The following is a 20,386-nucleotide window of genomic DNA, read 5'->3' as shown; positions in this document are numbered from 1 at the left end:
TTACTAAAACAAATTGCTTTTCACAATATTAACATGTTAATGCTTTATTTGTATAGAAACAATAGCACTAATTAAAGTGGAGCCTTAAGTTATTCATGAAAATATTCATTAGCACTTGGTGTTACAGGGGTAGTTTTAGACACTCTTAAAATGTTAGATCCATGAGCTAGTAAAGATAATTTAGAATAGTTATCAATTTTCAGATTTGGAAACTGAGGCTCAGAGAGGTAAAGCTCTCCTCATCAGAGTCTGTACAGGCGAGGAAGTGGGGTCTGTACTATGAAGTGGGGTCTACAACCAGGCTGCCGCCCTGTTCACTGTCAAACGCTCGTAATAGCACAGCACAGGGGAACTGACCTCCAGAGTGCATTAAGTCCTGAGATGCTGTATGAATGCCCGCCTGCTATATACAGTGAAGCACCCAGAGCCCTAGAGAAGGAACAGGCATACAAGGAAAACAAGGCTTTTCTTAATGAAACTTGCAGTCTTGTGAGGAAAAATAAACCTGACAAACTGTTTAAACTATAGTTCAGATGTTAATTCAAGAAATAAAAATATATGATTGGTTTGTGAGTTGATGCATGTTCCCAAAGATGTCATAGGAGCTCTGAGGAAAATCTAACTCCCGTGCGATGGGGAGGTGGATGAGTGCTGGGGGAGGACGTGAAAGTTGAACTGAATCTTGAAATATGAGGATGATTTAGAAGGAGAGAAAGAAAAGACGGCACTATAGGAAGATGGAACTGTGTGAATGTCTGTAAAGAGCTCCCCCAAAACAACACACCGTGTCATCACTGGTATTAGGTGAGTGACTCTGTCATTTACCTTCAGGGTAATGTGCATCAAGAAGAGCGCTTCAGTGTTTACTATCTGTCCTGCCAAGTTGTGAAAAAAGATATGACTGGGAAATCAATGCAATGCTTTATGTATTCACTTACAGAGAAATTGAGGCAGCTTTCAAAAATATAGAACACAAACTGAATAAAATAAATTATTAAGAAAAATGATAAACCGAGTACAAGCAGCGCACACAGAAAAGCAGCCTATCCCGTCCAGATGGCGGTTAGTCGGAGGTGGGCCCAAGGGGGACGAAAGTAGAACTGATTTTCTTAGCATTTGGAAGATCCTTCATGCATTAGATTAAAAATAAAGCAAAAAACGTGTAATTCAGGAGAAGGCTGGCCGTTCCTAATACTGAGACATGAGAGAAATTTCTCCCTCGAGTCCTCCTTCAGAAGCCAGTGAACCATCTAACAGGTGTTGGCCTCAACCCCGCCCAACCCTGCAGTTAGAAGGAGTAGTTTCACCTAGCTGTCTTCACACTGTCTCTCAGTGAAGGACAAGGGCATGACGTGCGGCACAGTTCCATTATGAAACAGCATGGTGGCCCACATGCCCAGCCCTGCTTCAAATATGAGTAAAATCTAGATCATGTACTGGATTGGAGGAGCTACATGGTCTTCAGTTCATATCCATTCATTTATTCACTCAGTATTTACTGCTTGCATACAACGTGACAGACATAGGGGAAAAGCCTTGAGTAAAAGAGACAGCCATTCTCATGGAGATTGGCTCACGGAAATATTCTAGTGGTGGGAGAAAGATCACAGACAAATAGATGTATGTTAGACGGTGATAAATGCTCTGGGGAGAAATCAGCCAGGGCCAGGTGACAGAGAAACATGTGGGGCAGTGAGGGAGTTATTTTGAAAGGGTAATCACAGACAGCCCCCTGATACGGAACGATGTGGGCAGAAACCAGCATGAGATGAGGAAGGAACTCTAAGATGTCTGGCAGAACAGTGTTGTAGGCAAAAGGCACAGTGAGTGCAAAGGCCCTAACTTTGTGTGTGGCTTGTCTGAGTAGCTGCAAGACACTCAACCAGGCAGAGGCAGGGAGGGTCTTCCTATGAAAATGAAGGAGCCAGGATGAGGTGAGAAAAGGGAATAATGATGGAATCAATCTTTTCTTCAGGAAACTCCCACTGTGTCTGCTTCAACACAAGCCAAAGGCAGCTGAGGACTACCGTGTATACCATAGAACACAACGACCATCATTTCAGCTTAAACACTGTGCTAAAACATGTATTAAAATCATCCACTACAGACACAGGCTTTTGTCTAAAGCCCACCTATACTATATGGAGAATATTAGAGCAAGACAACTAGGCTTATCATTTCTGACACTTAAATATTCATTGAGTGTCCTAATTTTGCTTCTGGGTGAAACCTCCAAAGTTTTTGAAACACAAATTGCGCCCCTCTGTACCTGACATGCAGCATCAAGTCATTCATTATATTTAAGCCAATGCAGCAGGGCATCTTTTAAAGGTGCTAAGTTTAATTTTAAAGACAATCTGGCAATTGTGTGATAGCAGAATCTACCTTCTATTGAGGGCACTTATGTGTGTCAACAAAACTATATCATCAATTTAGAGAAGACAACTTATATTTGTTTTCCCCACAGCAGGGGGCATGCATCCAGGACACCAAAAATGGGATCAAATGGTTTAGATACAGTGAGAAGAAGGAGGGGGGATCAAAATACCCCTCTGCTTTACGCCGTGAGAAATGTTCTCTCTTAGGAGCCTGTCCTACAAGACTCTGTGATCTTCTAACAGTTATAAGACATAGGATCTATAAGACTATTGGTAATTGGTTCCATATTGAGTTCAGAGATCTTAGTCCATTAACAATTCCCCAGAAAAATATAAGTGAGTAGTAATAAAACCAGCAAATACCATGTATTGTTCTTGATAGATTTTGTCCCAAAGTGATGGAGAATATAGCAATGGCCTATATAATGGACCATCTTTGTCTAGAGGTCACCTACATACACAAAGAATATTGGAGTGAGAAAACTAGGTTTGTAATTTCTATCAAGAAGAAAACTGACATAGAGATCAGTTGTCTAATATGAGCTTACAAGTTAAATGATATATATAAAAATCTGTGTAATATTAATTTATACATTCAACAGAAACATTTAAAAATATTATGTGAAACTAAATGGGAACAATTACCTGCTCAGCCAGTAATGAAGCTAAGCTTGAATATGCATCTGCAAACTCGGGACCATATTTAATGGAATCTTTCAGTAAGGTGATAGCCTCTTCCTTTTTCTCCTGAGACCTATAGGTTATAAGAGGGTAAAAAAGAATACCTTTTAATAAAACTTTAATCCTCTGATTAGACTTGAAAATCTCATTTCTTTTAGCAAAGATTAACGGATTCACTCTGATTTTACTGCAAATGAATTACATTAGACTTCCTCCAGGTGCTAATAAGTTTCTGTCTCTGAATTCTCAATGGAAAGAGATGTTAAGATATAAATGACACTGCAGGTTATTCACTGATTTCTCTACCTTCCATTTCTCGCTGTGTGTTCTTGAGAGTTTTATTTAAAAATGTACAAGTTTATTAAGCAGAAAGTTTGACCTTCAGAGGAGCAATTTTGGGCACATGACCTGGGTGGCATGGGAGCCAGTTTTCAACGATGTGGAGGATGGTTTGAACCCCTGCAGTACTAACTGCACCACTGCAGGCTGGGCTCCTAACGGGGGCTGAGCCACCTATCAGCAACAAGCCAGCCAAACTGCCCACGTTCATCTTTGCTTTTATATCAAGAGAGATACCTTTTACACATAATTTGTGAAATTAGAAGATACTGTGACTACTGGCTGGCAAAGAATGATCAGCTCTTTTATCCTCATATTTTTATTGAAAATTGGGCTGATGATCTTCTTCATTTTAGTCTTCTTCCAGTGATTACATTTTTGATTTAAAGAGAACTCAAGGCTTCAAAGTTGTTACCACTATTTTGGGCAAAAGTTCTCTTTCCTGTTAGTGCCATGGGGAAACACTGGGTCATTAGCCTGATATCAGTATCCCCGAAGCCAAAAATGTATGCTGGCAGTGATCTACTTTGCCATCAGTACAATTCCACAAACACTGACCACTTGCTAAATGCTAGACATTGTAATTGGCAAAAGAGGTGGAATGAAGAATAGAACCACCGGAACTATGGAGGGCACACAGCCTAAGGGTCCCCCAACTTTATGAGCTACCAATACTGAATTGTGTGCTTATGTTTTTACTACGTAGGGTCAACAATCATTTATTCAACAATGAATATGTACCAAATGCTCTGGTCAATTTTCACATAACATCATTAATTTAAATCTCACAACAATCCCATGTAGCAGGTATTACTGTCCTATTATACTCATTTTTCTAATGAGAAAAATTTGGATTCAGAAAAGTCAAGTGACTCATCATGTTCACATAACTAGTGTTCTGAGTCAAGATCTGGTGCTCTTCCATCACACTATACTTGCTTATTCTAACTGCTTAGAAATCCACCTCCTATGAGCTTGAGGCCCAAAGTGTGAACCATGGACCAGTATCATCAACGTCACCTAGGAGCTGGTTAGCAGTACAGAGTCTCAGGCCCCATCTGGACCTAAAGAATCAGACCCTGAATGTTAAAAAGATTCTCAGGTAATTTGTACTCACATTGAGATTTTAGCAGCATGGCTCCCTGAATTATCAAAGGCAGCTGAGAGTAGCTCCTGCTATAGAACCCCTATGTAGGGCTTCAGGCTCTACAGGATGAAGATCTATAGGGGAAAACTAGTATTGACTCCATATGTTTGAGTTCCAAGTACTAGAAGCAACATGTTACAAGACGATTTTATGTAGAAGACAGTCTCCTATCACAGACCTTGAAAAAAAAGTCATGTTTCCAGCAGAGACATTGCATTCAATGTCTCTCTTGCACTCAATACACTACTCAATGTAGCAAACGTGAAAACATTTGTCATTGCGTTAGCTATTTCCCAGGGGAGGTGGCTGTCCACACTACCCTCTCCTTAATGGGGTCTAACTAATGCAAACTCGGCTCCTCTCGATGCATAGTCCTGCCCTTGATATCAAGGTGTAACACCTGTGTCCTTAAGTGGCTCATCTTTGGGATGTGGCTTTAAAGTTGCGTGGTTATAAGAAACTGGCATTATAGCTCTCTTAGTGCTGCTTTCTTGTCAATTCATTCATTTAGTTGACAAACATTCAGAGTGTTTGTAAGACCCTATGGAAGACCACTATGTTTACACATGCTTGGGTTTCTAAAATATACCTTGAAGTAATTCTTCCATGGGCACATGTTTTTAAATGAAAACGCCTTTTTTTTTAACATCTTGTAATTGCTTTACAATGTTGTGTTAGTTTCTGCTGTATAACAAAGTGAATCAGCTATAAGTATACATATATCCCCATATCCCCTCCCTCTTGTGCCTCCCTCCCACCCTCCCTATCCCACCCCTCTAGGTCGTCGCAAAGCACCGAGCTGATCTCCGTGTGCTATGCAGTTGCTTCCCACTAGCTATCTCTTTTACATTTGGTAGTGTATATATGTCCATGCCACTCTCTCACTTTGTCTCAGCTTACCCTTCCCCCAACTCCCCACGTCCTCAAGTCCATTCTCTACATCTGCGTCTTTATTCCTGTCCTGCCCCTAGGTTCATAAGAACCATTTTTTTTTTTTTAGATTCCCTATATATGTGTTAGCATACATATATAGTATTTGTATTTGTTTTTCTCGTTCTGACTTACTTCACTCTGTATGACAGACTCTAGGTCCATCCACTTCACTACAAATAACTCAATTTCCTTTCTTTTTATGGCTGAGAAATATTCCATTGTATATATGTGCCACATCTTCTTTATCCATTCATCTTTCGATGGACACTTAGGTTGCCTCCATGTGCTGGCTATTGTAAATAGTGCTGCAATGTACATTGTGGTACATGTCTCTTTTTGAATTATGGTTTTCTCATGGTATATGCCCAGTAGTGAGATTGCTGGGTCATATGGTAGTTCTATTTTTATGAAAACTTACTTTTAATCCTGGTAATTTAACTATTGGTTTCATGGTTAGAAGAAGTCTTCCTCCAAGGATTTTGTAATCTTTATTAACATTAATTTGGAAATTTTCCCAAAATCCAAAGGAAGATATAGATTTAGGAAACTGAGTCTGAAAATTAAGCCCCTCAGGACATAATTCAGCTTGGATATTCTTCAAAATCAGCAGAGAAAAAGCCACAACAATTTGATAGCAAAGAGTTAATGATTTTCATTTGTTATGACTCACATCAGTTAGAATGACAGCTTAATCTTCCATATATAAACTCAGTGAGGTTAATTACCACTTACTACAGTGAGTGAATCTAAATAGTTGAGGTTGTCCATTCAATTCATGTGACATATTGGAAAAGTTAGCATCAAAGTTATATACAGGGAACTCGAATTCTTTATGAAAAACTGTACCTCTATTAATCTCTTGAGGGACTGATTGACTGATATACTTTTTAAAAAAAATAAATTTATTTATTTTTGGCTGCGTTGGGTCTTCGTTGTTGTGCGCAGGCTTTCTCTAGTTGCGGCGAGAGGGGGCTACTCTTTGGTGCGGTGCATGGGCTCTAGGCGCGTGGGCTTCAGTAGTTGTGGCTCAGGGGCTCTAGAGCACAGGCTCAGTAGTTGTGGTGCACGGGCTTAGTTGCTCCACGGCATGTGGGATCTTCCCGGACCAGGGCTCGAACCCGTGTCCCCTGCATTGGCAGGCAGATTCTTAACCACTGAGCCACCAGGGAAGTCACCTCCCCCTCACACACACACTTTTAAAAATGTGGTGTTTTTGAAATTCCTTCTAAAGTAAATATCAATACTTTCACATTTCAAACTATTCATGAGAAATTTAAGTTAGATGTTAGAGTGATTTTTCCTGTGTCTGGGCTTATACCATAATGGATTTTGGGTGTAAAAATCATCATTAAATACACAACTGAATAGCACTCCACTAAATGTAAAATAACCCAGTAATAAGCAGAGTCAAAACCTCTAAAAACCTCATTCTAAGGCAAATGTCAAGCTGAGGAGGCCTAAATGGCAGACTGATATTTCAGAATCCACTCAGCTGCTATTAGAGCCACACAAAGGAGTAGGTCTTCATTTTGCAGAGTTGACGGCTAAAGGTGAATATTTAAGCAAGAAAGAATTAGGGGTAATTTTGAACCTCTTTTTCAGCCACGCCAGGAAAGCGTCTTAGAAAAGAAAGTTTTAAGCAGTTATTTCCATGTAAAAAGGAATAACAAGAGAGGCAGAAAATTTCAAATAGACTTTACAAAATTCTTAATAATGGGAATTACCTATGTATTCTGACAGTACAGATCACCCCTGGGCCAGCATTAAACAGTATTAAAACTCCCTAATGCATTCTTTTTGGCTCTATAACAGGCAATTTAGCGAAATCCAAAGCCCATTATCAAGGTAAGCCCCCTCTATATAGGAATACTCTGTTAGCCATTTAGACTGAATTGACAAGTCAATTCAAAAGGGGGAAAATATGAAAATAACATCTTCCTCTGAATTCACCAAGCATGTGATACAGGTAACCAAGTCCACAGGTTGTTTTTCTGAATTCCAGAGAAAAAGCTTGAAGTATGTAGCTCATAACAAGTGAATAAATTGACAAAATGATGCCTCGGTACATCCCCTGTCCAATTAGCCACGGGCACACCTTTTGTCTGGAGTCACAGAAAGGAACACTCTGAGATCCTCTGGAAACTCATGTCACACTCAGGACACTGAGGCCTGTCTGAGCTTCTGTGAAGGGTTCAGCAGGCACTGATGGAACTATTAGAGATCCCTGGGTAGGTGGGAGAAGCAGGGAGGAGTGAAGCGCTCCTGGGTTAGGAAATATTTATTGCCTGTCTGCATCCTGAATGTCTTCATCTGCCAAAGAAAGTCACCAGCTGATGATCGACAATCCTCCATGACCTAAAATATTCTATCTTCACTTTTTCCTTAGATCAACTGTTCTCAAATTTTAGTGCTTAAGAATCATTCAGTGTTTGATAAAATGTAGGATCCCAGGCCTCATAAGATTCAGTAGGTCTGAGGTAGGGCCAAGGAATCATTATTCTTAAAGAGCATCTCAGGTGATTCTGGTGAGGGTGGTCTTCAGCCTATGCTTTAGAAACTCTGCCCTGGTTACTATGTGGGGTCTGCCTAATCAGTTGATCCTTGATATAAGGCTAAAATGTAACAGGATGAGGAAAGGTAAAAGAAGGAGAAAGAAGACTTTCTGGAACAATCGGAGGCAAAGAGAAGGGTCACAGTGGCCGGTTGATTTGCCCAGATGGGCGATACCTCTGGATGCCAGGTGATGTGGGGAGGCTGAAGTGGAGGTGCCTGGAGGGTGACGCTGGAATTGGAAGAGGCAGTTTTCTCTCTCGTAGAAGCTCTGTGGCGAATGTCCGCTTTTGTGCATCCAAGTCTTGGTGCCGGTGTTTTAGCCATATGGGCATCAACAGAAGTAAAAATCTCCTAATATTCTGCAAGCAAAACTCCGCTCCCTTAAGTCTCCCCCAGGAATTTCCAAAAGGCTAAATTTCCTGAGAAGGGGTCCCTGGGATCAATAACATCTTCCTCATTGAGTTCATAAGAGAAGCATTAAGTAGAAATTAGATCTTGTTCATAATATGCAAATTTCGCCATTCAACATTTGTAGTTTCCCAGGGAATTTTCCCTTTGGTTATACAGCAGTGGGGCTGTTTTTCTCATGTGTTAAGTAACAACATTTGCCTCATCTCACTTTCCTGGCTTGGTCTCAGTGACAGATAGTTAGAAAAAGCAAATTTTCTAAAAGCAACTTTTAGAAAATTCAGCACATTTTCTTTTAGTAATTAAGGACCTGTTAAGTTTGTCAGTTTAGAAAACTTTTTGGATTCCTATGTAGAATCTCATGACACATTCATTTAAACTGAAAGCAGATTCTTGCTTTGAAAGAGTATTGACATTTTGGGAGAATCTGGGAAATGCAATAACAGAAATAAATGGATTTGGCAATCCCCTTGGCAGCAGTAAAATTTCCTATTAACCACAGTGTGAACTTGGAATGTCGGGCAGTCTCTTAACTACCATTCCTTTGTTGGGGTGTTTTGTTGTTGTTGGATCCAGAAATGACGTCTCTCACAAAGGGAAAAGACTGTGATTTGGGGGGAGGGGGGAAGGGGGTGCTGATAGATTTTACCAGCTCCTCTGAAAAAACTGAATTGTGAAAGTTAAATTATGAATGTCTGACTAAGGCTATCTTTTCAGAGTGCATGTTTTTCTGTGGCTCTGCTGTCTTTCCTAGTAGAAGGAAAAGAAGAAAATTGGATCCTACCCTGAGTAGCCTCTTTTATGTTCTAGTTTACTGGGCGATGCAATGGAAATCTAGTTTACAGGCCCTTGCCCTAGTGTTTCTGCTTGATTCTTTATGGAAGCCACATAGGAGAACTGTCTGGAGGACAGGTTCATGTTAAGTGGTGGTGAAGACCGCAAAGCCACACTCACTATAGTTAGAATTATGAGTAGATCCCCTGCAATCCCCCCTCCCCCTCGCAGTGGGTTTGCAGGACGAGTCAGGTCACTCACCATAGCCACAATGGGAGGCAGTCGGGTGCCCGCCCCGCCCTGTGTGGTGTGCGTGGCCTTTAACACCTCTCTCCCCAGCTGAAAGCTGAGGAAGGGAATGATGGACAGTTCTGACGCTGTCTCGTCACACAGCTGCAGGCACGGAGACAGAGCTCGCACAAAGACCTCACACAGGGGCTGGCACGGAGTAGGTCCTGAGGAAAGGTTCTTCCTGAGCCCCCTCCTCCCTTGCTCCTTTGGCTCTTGAGGTCTTCATCTGCCCGGTGAGGTCCCTGCCCTGGACCCCGGCAGCAGAACGCCTGCCCCCCGATGGCCTTGCTCCTGCACCACGTGTGCATGGAGGTGGGCTGGGAGGGGTGGGGGGACGAGTCCCAAGCCAGCATCTCTTCAAAGCACACAAAATATTTATGCCAAGCTCTTCCGTGATTTGAAGGAAAGCGTAGAAACAATGTCCCCAGGTTGGGACCTGGAAGAGAAGGCAGCTGCGACTAGCCCGGTTTAGCCAGGATTCACCTACCCCCGCAGATAAAGAGTCATTTTGATGATGCAGTGGAATGCACGTCCCTGGTTTTGGCTCAGGCAGGTTGCTGTCTAAATCCCAGCTCTGCCCTCACCAGCTGTATGACTGGGGTTAGATGTTCCACCTCCATGAGCCTCAGTGGCCGACTCTGTGAAAGGTGCACATTAATCTCTCCAGGCTCCTGTAATTGTGGGATAAATGCGCAAGGGCATCGTGCTTAGCAGAGCATCGTGTGCATGGGACGATGCAGTCCCTGGTAGCTCCCTGGGCTCCTCCCCCTCTCTAGCTGGATTCTCATCTGGATTTTCTACCTGAAGCCTCACTGATTTCTCAGCAAAGGCAGGATGCTGCTCCAAGGTAGTATTGCTTCTGAAAAGAAAAGGGACTTCCAAATTCCTTTCTGATCTTCCATTTACATTTCAGTAAAGAGATTAGAAACTTGGAGTCATGGTTAAAACCATAGATTCCTGCAGCTAGACAGCTTTACAGAATCACCTGGTCCCATCTCTTATTCTGAAGAGAAGGAAACTGAGTCTCAAGGAGGTTGAATATTGCCTGAAGCTGTTCAATAGCAGGAATAGAAAATGTGTTACCTCCTTCTGATGTATTATTAATTTTATACTAAGAAGATGAGCTTCGGGGCTTCCCTGGTGGCGCAGTGGTTAGGAATCTGCCTGCCGATGCAGGGGACATGGGTTCCAGCCCTGGTCTGGGAAGATCCCACATGCCACGGAGCAGCTGGGCCCGTGAGCCACAATTACTGAGCCTGCGCGTCTGGAGCCTGTGCTCCGCAACAAGAGAGGCCGCGATAGTGAGAGGCCCGTGCACTGTGATGAAGAGTGGCCCCCACTTGCCACAACTAGAGAAAGCCCTCACACAGAAATGAAGACCCAACACAGCCATAAATAAATAAATAAATAAAATTAAAAAGAAAAAAAAAAAAAAACCAAAAGGTTGCCAGTAATCTTTAAAAAAAAAAAAAGAAAAAAAAGATGAGCTTCAAATTGAAGTGAGGAATTATATCCCTGGGCTAGTAATAATTAATAATAACTAAGGCTTATTTCATCTTTATTGGGGGCTAGGTCCTGCGTTAAGTACTTACACGCATTCTCCTGTTTAGGATTCATGAAGGACCTGGTTCCTAGTATTATTTTTACTTTATAAGTGAGTGATTGGAGCCATTGCAAGATCAAATTGTTTTCCCAAGGTCACACACTGCTATGTGGTAGAGCTGAGATCCAAACTCACTGAGCTCCACAACTCCTAGTCCTGAGGGCAGCATGGGGAGACGGTCAGCGCCGCCGGGTGATGTAACCGAATGGCTGGCTCTGGAGGTCCCACTTCACAGCTCGTGTCACATGACCTCCCTCACCGTCCCCGGATCTGTAACAGGGGAGTGAAGGTGCCTGCCCTCCACAAACCCTCAGTGGGCAGGTTCATGAGACGTGAGGAGGTGCTTTGTAATTTGTCATTCAAGTGTTACTGTCCTTTTCACTTGGAGGAGGAGAGGTGGCAGAAAGGTTGAGGGCAGACAGCCCTGTGGTGGTGGCACCACAGGAAAGCACCAGGGTGGGCCCTGTACGACGGAGGGAGGTTGGCAGAATTAGTAAGGAGTCAGCAAGAAGGGAGGGAGCCTTAAAGCCTCCTTCACCTCTCCAAGGTGCTTTCTGGGACAGACCCCCGCAGGCCACAGGCAAGCGTGAGCCAGAGGGGACACAGACAACATGCATATTTCTCTTTCTGTCCTTGGTATTTCTCCTCCTGGTCTACACAGAGCATTTTTAGATTTGAAAGTTTTTTGAGGCTCTCTAACAACTTATATTCTGAATTTAGCCTCTGTGTCAGGGCAAAGTTGATCTCCTACTGGGTTTGTGATAATAAGTTGATGTGCTTGGTTCTCTAAAGTAAGACAATGTACGCAAGAAGAAATTTCCAGTGAATACCTGCATTTCTAGTATTTTTTTAATTGATTTGTACCTTCTTTAAGCTATGAGTCAAGAGTTGTTCCAAGTCATTCCCCAGCACAGGAGCTTAAGGGCACTAGGTTGCAAATGAGGCCAGGAAAGATTATGAGAGTTAAAGGGGTGGGAAAATGATTTTTGGGACAGGAAAGACCACTGAAAACTCCTATACTTGACAAAGCAGTCTGGTCTGTTTAATTATCCTCTGTCAGAAATATTTATGCAAGGAAAGAAAATGATGACCTTCCAATGCCTTCAAGAGCGTATAAACAAAACAGGGGTCCTTTAAAGCTTGCTCTCCCTGACAGTACTTCCTGTGCAGAACTGTCTTCTGGCCTCAGGAGTGTTTATTGCAGCCATCACAGCAAAAGCAAGGATTGAGAAAAGGGACCCTGCCTTCTTCCTTGCAAACCACACTATGGATTTAAAACAACTCACTCATGCTCAAATCATTGGCAAACACAGCATGACTGAGAAGAGTTTTGGTGGGGGAGAGTTATTTACAAAAATATTTTAATAATTCGTAACCTGTTAATCTGTTTAGATACAAATAACTCCCAAATCTTGAGGAAGTAGGTAAACATTGTCATCATTCCCTAGATAATTCAGTTTTATACAGACATGGAATATAAGATGATGAAATGCAAATGAAACAATATTTTGGGTGAACTAGAAGAGCTGTTACTTTAAAACCTCTGTAATATTCTCTCAAGTGTAGTTTGAATGTTTCTATTTCTCAAACAGTGACCAGGGGTCAGTTTGGCTGGGTGTCTGGGTTTATACAGTGTGGGGAGCCGCAGAAAATAAGGAAGAAAGTGGCAGGATTATGGGAAGTCCTGAATGTTCATACGTTTGGACTGTATGTGTGCATGTGATGGAGAATCAATGACATTCAGAGGGAGGGTGGAAGAAGAGTAGATATTGGAAATGGAAAAGAAACATAATGTGTTATAATACAAAAATGAAATAAAGAGCTTCAAAAACAGTGGGAGGTCAACAGGATCATATTCTTCACTTCAGAGAAATCATGGGGAGTGAGAGCCCAGAGAACCTTTGGAATTCACAGCTGATATTTAGAGAGCAGCTCCACCAGAGGCTGAATGAACAGGTGGGGGGAAGGAGAAGCACCAAGTGCTAAACGTTCTTCTCACCAATTTGATCAGAGAAAGGAAGGAGTGAGGGGAACCACTTGAGGGAGTAGCTGAACAGAGAGACGTTCCCCAGGGGAATGTGGGGCATGTGGAAGTCTGTGGAATGGGAAGAATCTGAAGACCTAAGAGAATGCCCATGATAATGGACAGGGAAAGGAAGAGAAAGAGAATCAAGAACACATGTGGATTTTACACTAATGACTAATGGCTAAAATAAAAGAGACTGACGACACCAGATGTTAGTGAGGATGCTAAGCAAGTAGATCTCTCGCCAGTGTTGTTGGAGTGAAAAGCGGTACAATTACTTTGGAGAACTGTTTGTTTGGCAGGTTCTTAAAACATTAAAGGTACATCTACCCACGATTCTATTCCTAGGTATTTATCCCAGAATACTAAACATACAAACCTATAAACAAACCAAGTATCCACCCACAGGAAAATGGATAAACAAATTACAGCATATTCATACAATGAAATACTACTCGTCAGTTAAAAAAAAACATGTAACATGCAACAACGTGGATAAGACTTAAAAAAATCATGCTGCATGAAAATATCCAGATGCCAAAAAAGTATATATGAAATGTTCACCTTTAAATGAAGTTCTATGACAAGCTAAAACTAGTTTGTGGTGAAAAAATTTGAACAATGATTGCCTCAGGGGAGGGAGAAATTTACTGGAAAGAGGCATGAGGGGTCTTTCTGGGGTGAAATGTTCTATATGTTATTTTGGGGGTAATTACAACAGTATATAAAATTGCCAAAACTCATTGTACCAAACACTAAAGATTGTGCACTTTTGCATTGAATCATGCCTCAGTTTTAAAAAACCACATAACCACAGGTGTGAGCACCAGGCTTATTAGGGAAGCAAGACAACCCTTCCTCCCTTGGAAGAACAAAAGAAGAGGGCATCTGTGAATATGTAAGAAATGAAGTAGGAAGAAGGGAAGCTGCAAAAATTAACCTTAAATGACTTGAATATTCTTAGTAAAAGTAAAGGATTATGTCCTCTTCTGGGTGTGTGCATAGGCACTGAGGAGGGGAACAAAGGATACTTACATTAGGAAAACAGAAAATATTTGGGAGCTATTATAAGACCATAAGGGATGAATTTCTAATAGCTCTAACTCCTGATCCTGCTTTTCCCCCACAATGCTGTCTTCAGAGTTTTGTAAGGGTCACATCGAACTCAGATGTATGTTTTTTTACCTCCAACACTTGAGAGACTGGATGAGGGTCTAGGACAGACATACAGAGACACTGCATCTTGGAGCGGGGGTGGTGCAGTGAAAGATAATGTTAGATTACATATAAAAATAAAATTAGTTATTACAGTGGTCTTCAGTCTCTCAAAGCTTGACAGTACCTAACTAATCTCGTCCTTGAGTATTTATTTAATTGGGGGAGGGAGTGATTAGGGAAAAAGGCTTAAAATGGTTCCCGGGGTGGGGAGAGGAGTGATAACGAGAAAAAGTTGAGAACTATTGGTCTGCCTACAAAATGCAGGCAATGGGGGGGCGGGTACCTTGAGTTGGAGGCACAGTTGAGCAAGTAAATGATGGTCAAGGTGTGAGTCTAAGCTGATGTCACATACATTAATGAAATAGATCAGAGAAATGAGAGATGGGATTACACATTATAAACATAAAAATCAGAACAGAGGTTCTAACAATGGTAAAGAGCGGGGCCACTAGGAATGAGGGAGTAAGAGGGAAATAACATTTGTCCCGGAAGGGAGGCATGTTAACATCAAGGTCTTAAAGGGAGAGACAATGTGAGCACAGAGAGAGCTTGGAGGTGGCAGGTTGTTATCCCACAACCCCTTCCAAGGGTCAGAAGGAGTGACAGAAAGGGGAAAAGAAGGGTGGGAAGAGGTTATAAGTGAAGGGCAAAGAGGAACATTTCAGAATTCAGGCACTAGAGAATGAAAAGGTGTGCGTAATTAAAAAGCCCATGGCATGGCCATGTCGGTGAATGGTCAAGGTAGAGCAGAAGTGGCAGGCCCTGGAGGGAAGGCAGCAGAGGAACTGGGTGACGGATGCAACCGAATTCACTAAAGGTTGCAGAGTCCCTGAGGACGACAGGAGAATGTCCAAGGCTGTGACATGGCCCTGATGAGGATGGAGATGGTGGCAATGAGCTGCTGGATTGGGCTTCAAAGGAGCTGGAGAAGGAGACCTGGAGAGAGACAAGTGTGATCTACATAAAGACCCCGAGGAGAAATCGCAATGGGGTTAAGACTACAGATAAGTAAGACTGGAGGTAACCTGGATGTGAACAGGTCACCATGGGAGTGGGGGTGGGGAGGAGGATTTTATTCCAAAAGGTGGATGCAGAAGTTGCCCACCCAAAGTTGACATCCTAATGTGGTGAGAAGGACCTCAAAAAGTTTTTCTTTATCCAGTCGGCTGGCATTTTGGATTCTCTGGGGTTTCAGGTAAAAGGTAGAGAAGGGGAGAACTGCTATCTTGAGTGTATAAAACTTCCTTTTTATGAAATAAAAGGCAGTGTGGCTAATGCCAAAGCTATAAGGAAATTTATCCCAAACATTGAAATTTATTTCAAAGCTAATGGTTACCCTTTTTTCCACATCCTTTTATTCTTTAGAAATTCAATTTTCTAAAGGATTAGCCTGAAGAAAATAAAATGTATATTGTTATCAAACTCATCTTCTAAATAGCTCAATTTTGGAAATTCTATTTCATTTTCTTCTGACTTTTGATTATAAGATTTATTGTAACACCCATGTAACACCCATATCCTATTATGTGAATAGAAGGTAATTTTGGCAATGGGAGGGACAATACGATTCTTTAAAATGAAAATATTCTGTTTCAGTAGCAAATACCAGATACTGTCTTACCCAAGCTGTCACAGAAGCATTTTCCCATGCCCCGAATTAAAGTATTCTATTATGTTCTCTAGAGCCATCAGGGATTTCTGCTCTTTCATCCATAAAAACTGTATGCTAATCTTGCTTATTTTCTTTTACATTTTAGGTTCCAAGCAAAGCCAACAATAATTAATATAAATTAAGAATGCTGGCATGGAAAGCTGTTCGTTATCAATCTGTCACACTGTAAACGTGCTGTACAGAATCATAACAGATTAGCTCCAAAGTCTGGGGAAATGGTCATGAAAGAGGTCAAATATATTTGGATAAGAGTCAGTGACATGCACTGCTGTGAATAGGTTTAAAGCTGTCTGTCATATAACTCCAAGAATTCAAATGGAATTTGTCCTTAGTGCTCTAAGGTTTCTGGGATGCTCTGACAGAATCACATGTTATTTAGAGTTTCTGGTCTGGACAAAAACTCATTTCTCTCAAAGTCAAGGTCATTAATAAAGGTCTGTGCTGTCCAATATAGCAGCCACTAACCACATGTGGCTATTGAACACTTGAAATATGACTAGTCTCAGGTATGCTGTATGTGTAAAACATACACTGGATTTCAAATATTAATTATAAAAAAGAAGGTACACTATCACATTAATATTTTTACATGTTCAATTTAAAAATTAATTTTCATATTAATTATGTTAAAATGATAATATTTTGAATATACTGGGGTTAAATAAAATATATTATTAATATTAATTTCACCTTTTTATGTTTTAAAATATGGCTACCTGAAAAATTTAAATTATAGATTCTGGCTCTCATTGTATTTCTATTGGGCAGGGCTGCTCTGGGCTGTATCTCAGTTTTGAGATGAGCCACAAGGAGGCAGTAGAGTGTAGTGATTAAGGGCAAGGGTACATGGACAGAAAGTTTGAGGTTCAATTCCCACAAATTCTATTTCCTCACTAAGGGACCTTGGCACCTAACCTACCTTCTCCAAATTTTACTTTCTCATTTATAAAAGAGGAAAAGTGATAGTGTCTTCCACTCAGGGATGATGGAATCTAAACTGCTCATATCTAAGGAGATCACCTGGGTTCTTAGAAGGAGCATGAAGTTCTAGGTTACAAAAAAGAACACAATTTTCACACCATTGTAAAGCAATTATACTCCAATAAAGATGTTAAAAAAAAAAAACCACAATTTTAAAAAGTTAGCTGCCTAACGAGAAATAGATAGGGTATAAAACTTAAATAGTAAAACGGATCAAATAAAAACATATTTAAAATATTCTTATCCTCTTTATGCCTTTGACCCATTGCCAGTTAGAGCAGAACTATATTAAGGGAAGCAGATCCAACGTGGAGTAAACGTGGATCAGTTCTGCTGTTTTCCGGGTCACCTCTCTCTGCTACTAAAGGACATAATGGAAACAAACCTTACTGTTTCCTGATAAAAAAAACCAGGAAGTTCCTTCCTCCCAAAAGGAAATCACATGCCATTTAATAGCTAAATATTAAGTAATTTTTGGATTGGAGAGTTATTTGGGCAGCATGGGTAATGGAAAGTGAATAGGACAGGGCAGGCAATTAATCCTGGGTCAGCAGAGCCTGGGCCAAGGTCACATGAAATCTCCAAACCTTGGTTTCTTCATCTGTAAAATGGGGATGAGGATGAGAATGCCTCTCACAATAGTTTTAAAAATTAAATTAAATAATTGATATAAAACCCACTTGTCTGTAAACTGGAAAATGTTACATAAATATTAGCTACTATCATGATTTTATTCTACTGGATTCTAAGACTCATCTACACAGATGGAGCCACTTTGCTCTCTGTTTAATGTGAAAGAGCAGAAGGTAAACAAGGGTGACTTTGTACCTGGCACTTAACCTTGGTTCCTATTCTTGGTTCTTATTCTTCCCTATCTAAAAGAGTCATTGGGAGGGCTTTATTTTTTAAAAAAAAAAAGCACTCAGAGTCATACAAATGTGAAGCGTTGTTGGTTTGGATAATCATTGAGTTGATTTTACTTAAAAAGAGAGAAAAATCTTATGTTGAGTATCCAGGAGCCCCACCTACTGTGAAAAGTAGCCATTGCTATGCTCCAAAAAATATTTCCTTGTACTATTAGCTCACATACACTAACTCAAGGTAATAGTCAGAGGCAATAATATGTGAATTGAAAAAGGAAGGCTGCAGTATGCATCTCTCGTTCAGGTCTGGGCAAGATGAAATTTAAAAGAATCTCTGCCACCATTTTCAAGCAGAGCCACATTCAGCACAGTGTAATAGTCACAACTGTAGGATATCATTCCTAAAAAGAACTATCATTTTGTATCCAGGCCATCAAAGCTGGTTTCTTTGTAAAAAAAAAAAAAAAATACTCATCTGTACTATTTTTGAAATCAGTGCTGTATAATGCTGGTATCCCAAAAGACATGAGCAGGATTTATCCACCCATTAAGTTATTTGGGATCTAAGCTGGACATATACAGATGCAACAATGACTTTTAAAAATGAGTCCTTAGAACTTCACATAAATAAATAAGATGTCATAAAAATAGTAGAGTAAAATAAAAGCACCCTATTGACCTGTAAACTGTTATCTCAAATAACTAGAACACGTTTTCCCCACAGCTTTTGATTTGTTATTATTTTTAAAGAGAACGTACTAGTGCTAAAAGGTTTTTCTGTCACAGCGTGTACTTCTTCATTTACTTGTTTTTCATCACTCTCAATTTGTATAAAATTTTAACAAGCTATCTAATTTTTTTTTTTTTTTTTTGCCACACGGCATGCGGGATCTTAGATGTCCGAGACCAGGGATCGAACCCGTGTCCCCTGCAGTGGAAGTGCAGAATCCTAACTGCTGGGCCGCCAGGGAATTCCCTAAACTATCTAATTTTAAAAAATTATTAAATTCATTTAGTTTTTGCTGATTTATACTTTTATTTTTTTCATTTTAACTGTACTTTCCTTGCATTTCCTTATTTTGGTAGAGTAGTCCCTTGATTTTGTGTTCCAGTATATGGATAAAGTCATTCTTAAACAAAACTTCAGACTTGGGATGGCACCTATCACCTTATGTGATGTTAGATTGTTCTGTGATTACTTTACCCAGTGCTTCTGTTCAAATGGGATTAAATAAGAACATGCATTAACACATGTGCACACCAAGAAAAAGGACTAATATCTCTATGCATATATAAAATTCAAGGAGCGGGAGGGAGACGCAAGAGGGCAGGGATATGGGGATATATGTATATATATAGCCGATTCACTTTGTTATACAGCAGAAACTAACACAACATTGTAAAGCAATTAAACTCCAATAAAGATGTTTAAAAAAAAAAATAAATACAATAAAATTCAAGGAGTAAAAAGGAACGTGAAGAAGATGCATCCACTGAGGTACTGAGGCAATCAAGCCAATCCTGTTAGGGAGAGGATAAAAGAACAAAGCAAACCATCAGCTCTAAAGGTACCAAATGTGCTCTGTGAAGTTCAGAGACAAGGAAACCAATTCAGTAAGTGTGTGGATTGTCAGCAAGCTAACAAGCACAGATAAATGCATCACTACTCTCTGATTCTAACCATGTTCACCCTTTTATTCCCATTTCTGATGTTTTCAATCTGTTTTTTTTTTTTAACATCTTTATTGGGGTATAATTGCTTTACTATGGTGTGTTAGTTTCTGCTTTATAACAAAGTGAATCAGTTATACATATACATTTGTTCCCATATCTCTTCCCTCTTGCAACTCCCTCCCTCTCACCCTCCCTATCCCACCCCTCTAGGTGGTCACAAAGCACAGAGCTGATCTCCCTGTGCTATGCGGCTGCTTCCCACTAGCTATCTGTTTTACATTTGGTAGTGTATATATGTCCATGCCACTCTCTCACTTTGTCCCAGCTTACCCTTCCCCCTCCCCATGTCCTCAAGTCCATTCTCTATATCTGCGTCTTTATTCCTGTCCTGCTCCTAGGTTCTTCAGAACTTTTTTTTTCTTTTTTCTTTCTTTAAGATTCCACGTATATGTTTTAGCATACAGTATTTGTTTTTCTCTTTCTGACTTACTTCACTCTGTATGACAGACTCTAGGTCCATCCACCTCACTACGAAAAACTCAATTTCGTTTCTTTTTATGGCTGAGTAATATTCCATTGTATATATATGTGCCACATCTTCTTTATCCATTCATCTGTCAATGGACACTTCCATGTCCTGGCTATTGTAAATAGAGCTGCAATGAACATTGTGGTACATGTCTCTTTTTGAATTATGGTTTTCTCAGGGTATATGCCCAGTAGTGGGATTGCTGGGTCGTATGGCAGTTCCATTTTTAGTGTTTTAAGGAACCTCCATACTGTTCTCCATAGTGGCTGTATCAGTTTACATTCCCACCAACAGCACAAGAGGGTTCCCTTTTCTC

At 40.6% G+C, this 20,386-nt stretch overlaps 1 protein-coding gene across 2 annotated transcripts in view; it reads right to left on the bottom strand.

Moving 5' to 3' along the window:
• Nucleotides 1–20,386, bottom strand: part of TMTC1 (transmembrane O-mannosyltransferase targeting cadherins 1) — a 271,877-nt gene that overhangs the window by 31,202 nt on the left and 220,289 nt on the right. For both annotated transcript variants that reach the window (XM_082419615.1, XM_082419614.1), the window contains one exon: nucleotides 3,024–3,132. In XM_082419615.1, the coding sequence (XP_082275741.1) occupies nucleotides 3,024–3,132 (109 nt within the window). The remainder of the gene's footprint in view (nucleotides 1–3,023; nucleotides 3,133–20,386) is intronic.

Source organism: Balaenoptera physalus, assembly GCF_965194825.1.
Source record: "Balaenoptera physalus genome assembly, chromosome: 13".
In the NCBI taxonomy this organism is placed as follows: Eukaryota; Metazoa; Chordata; class Mammalia; order Artiodactyla; family Balaenopteridae; genus Balaenoptera; species Balaenoptera physalus.
Note: the sequence above shows the minus strand (reverse complement) of the source record. Positions and strands in the feature narration are given on the sequence as shown.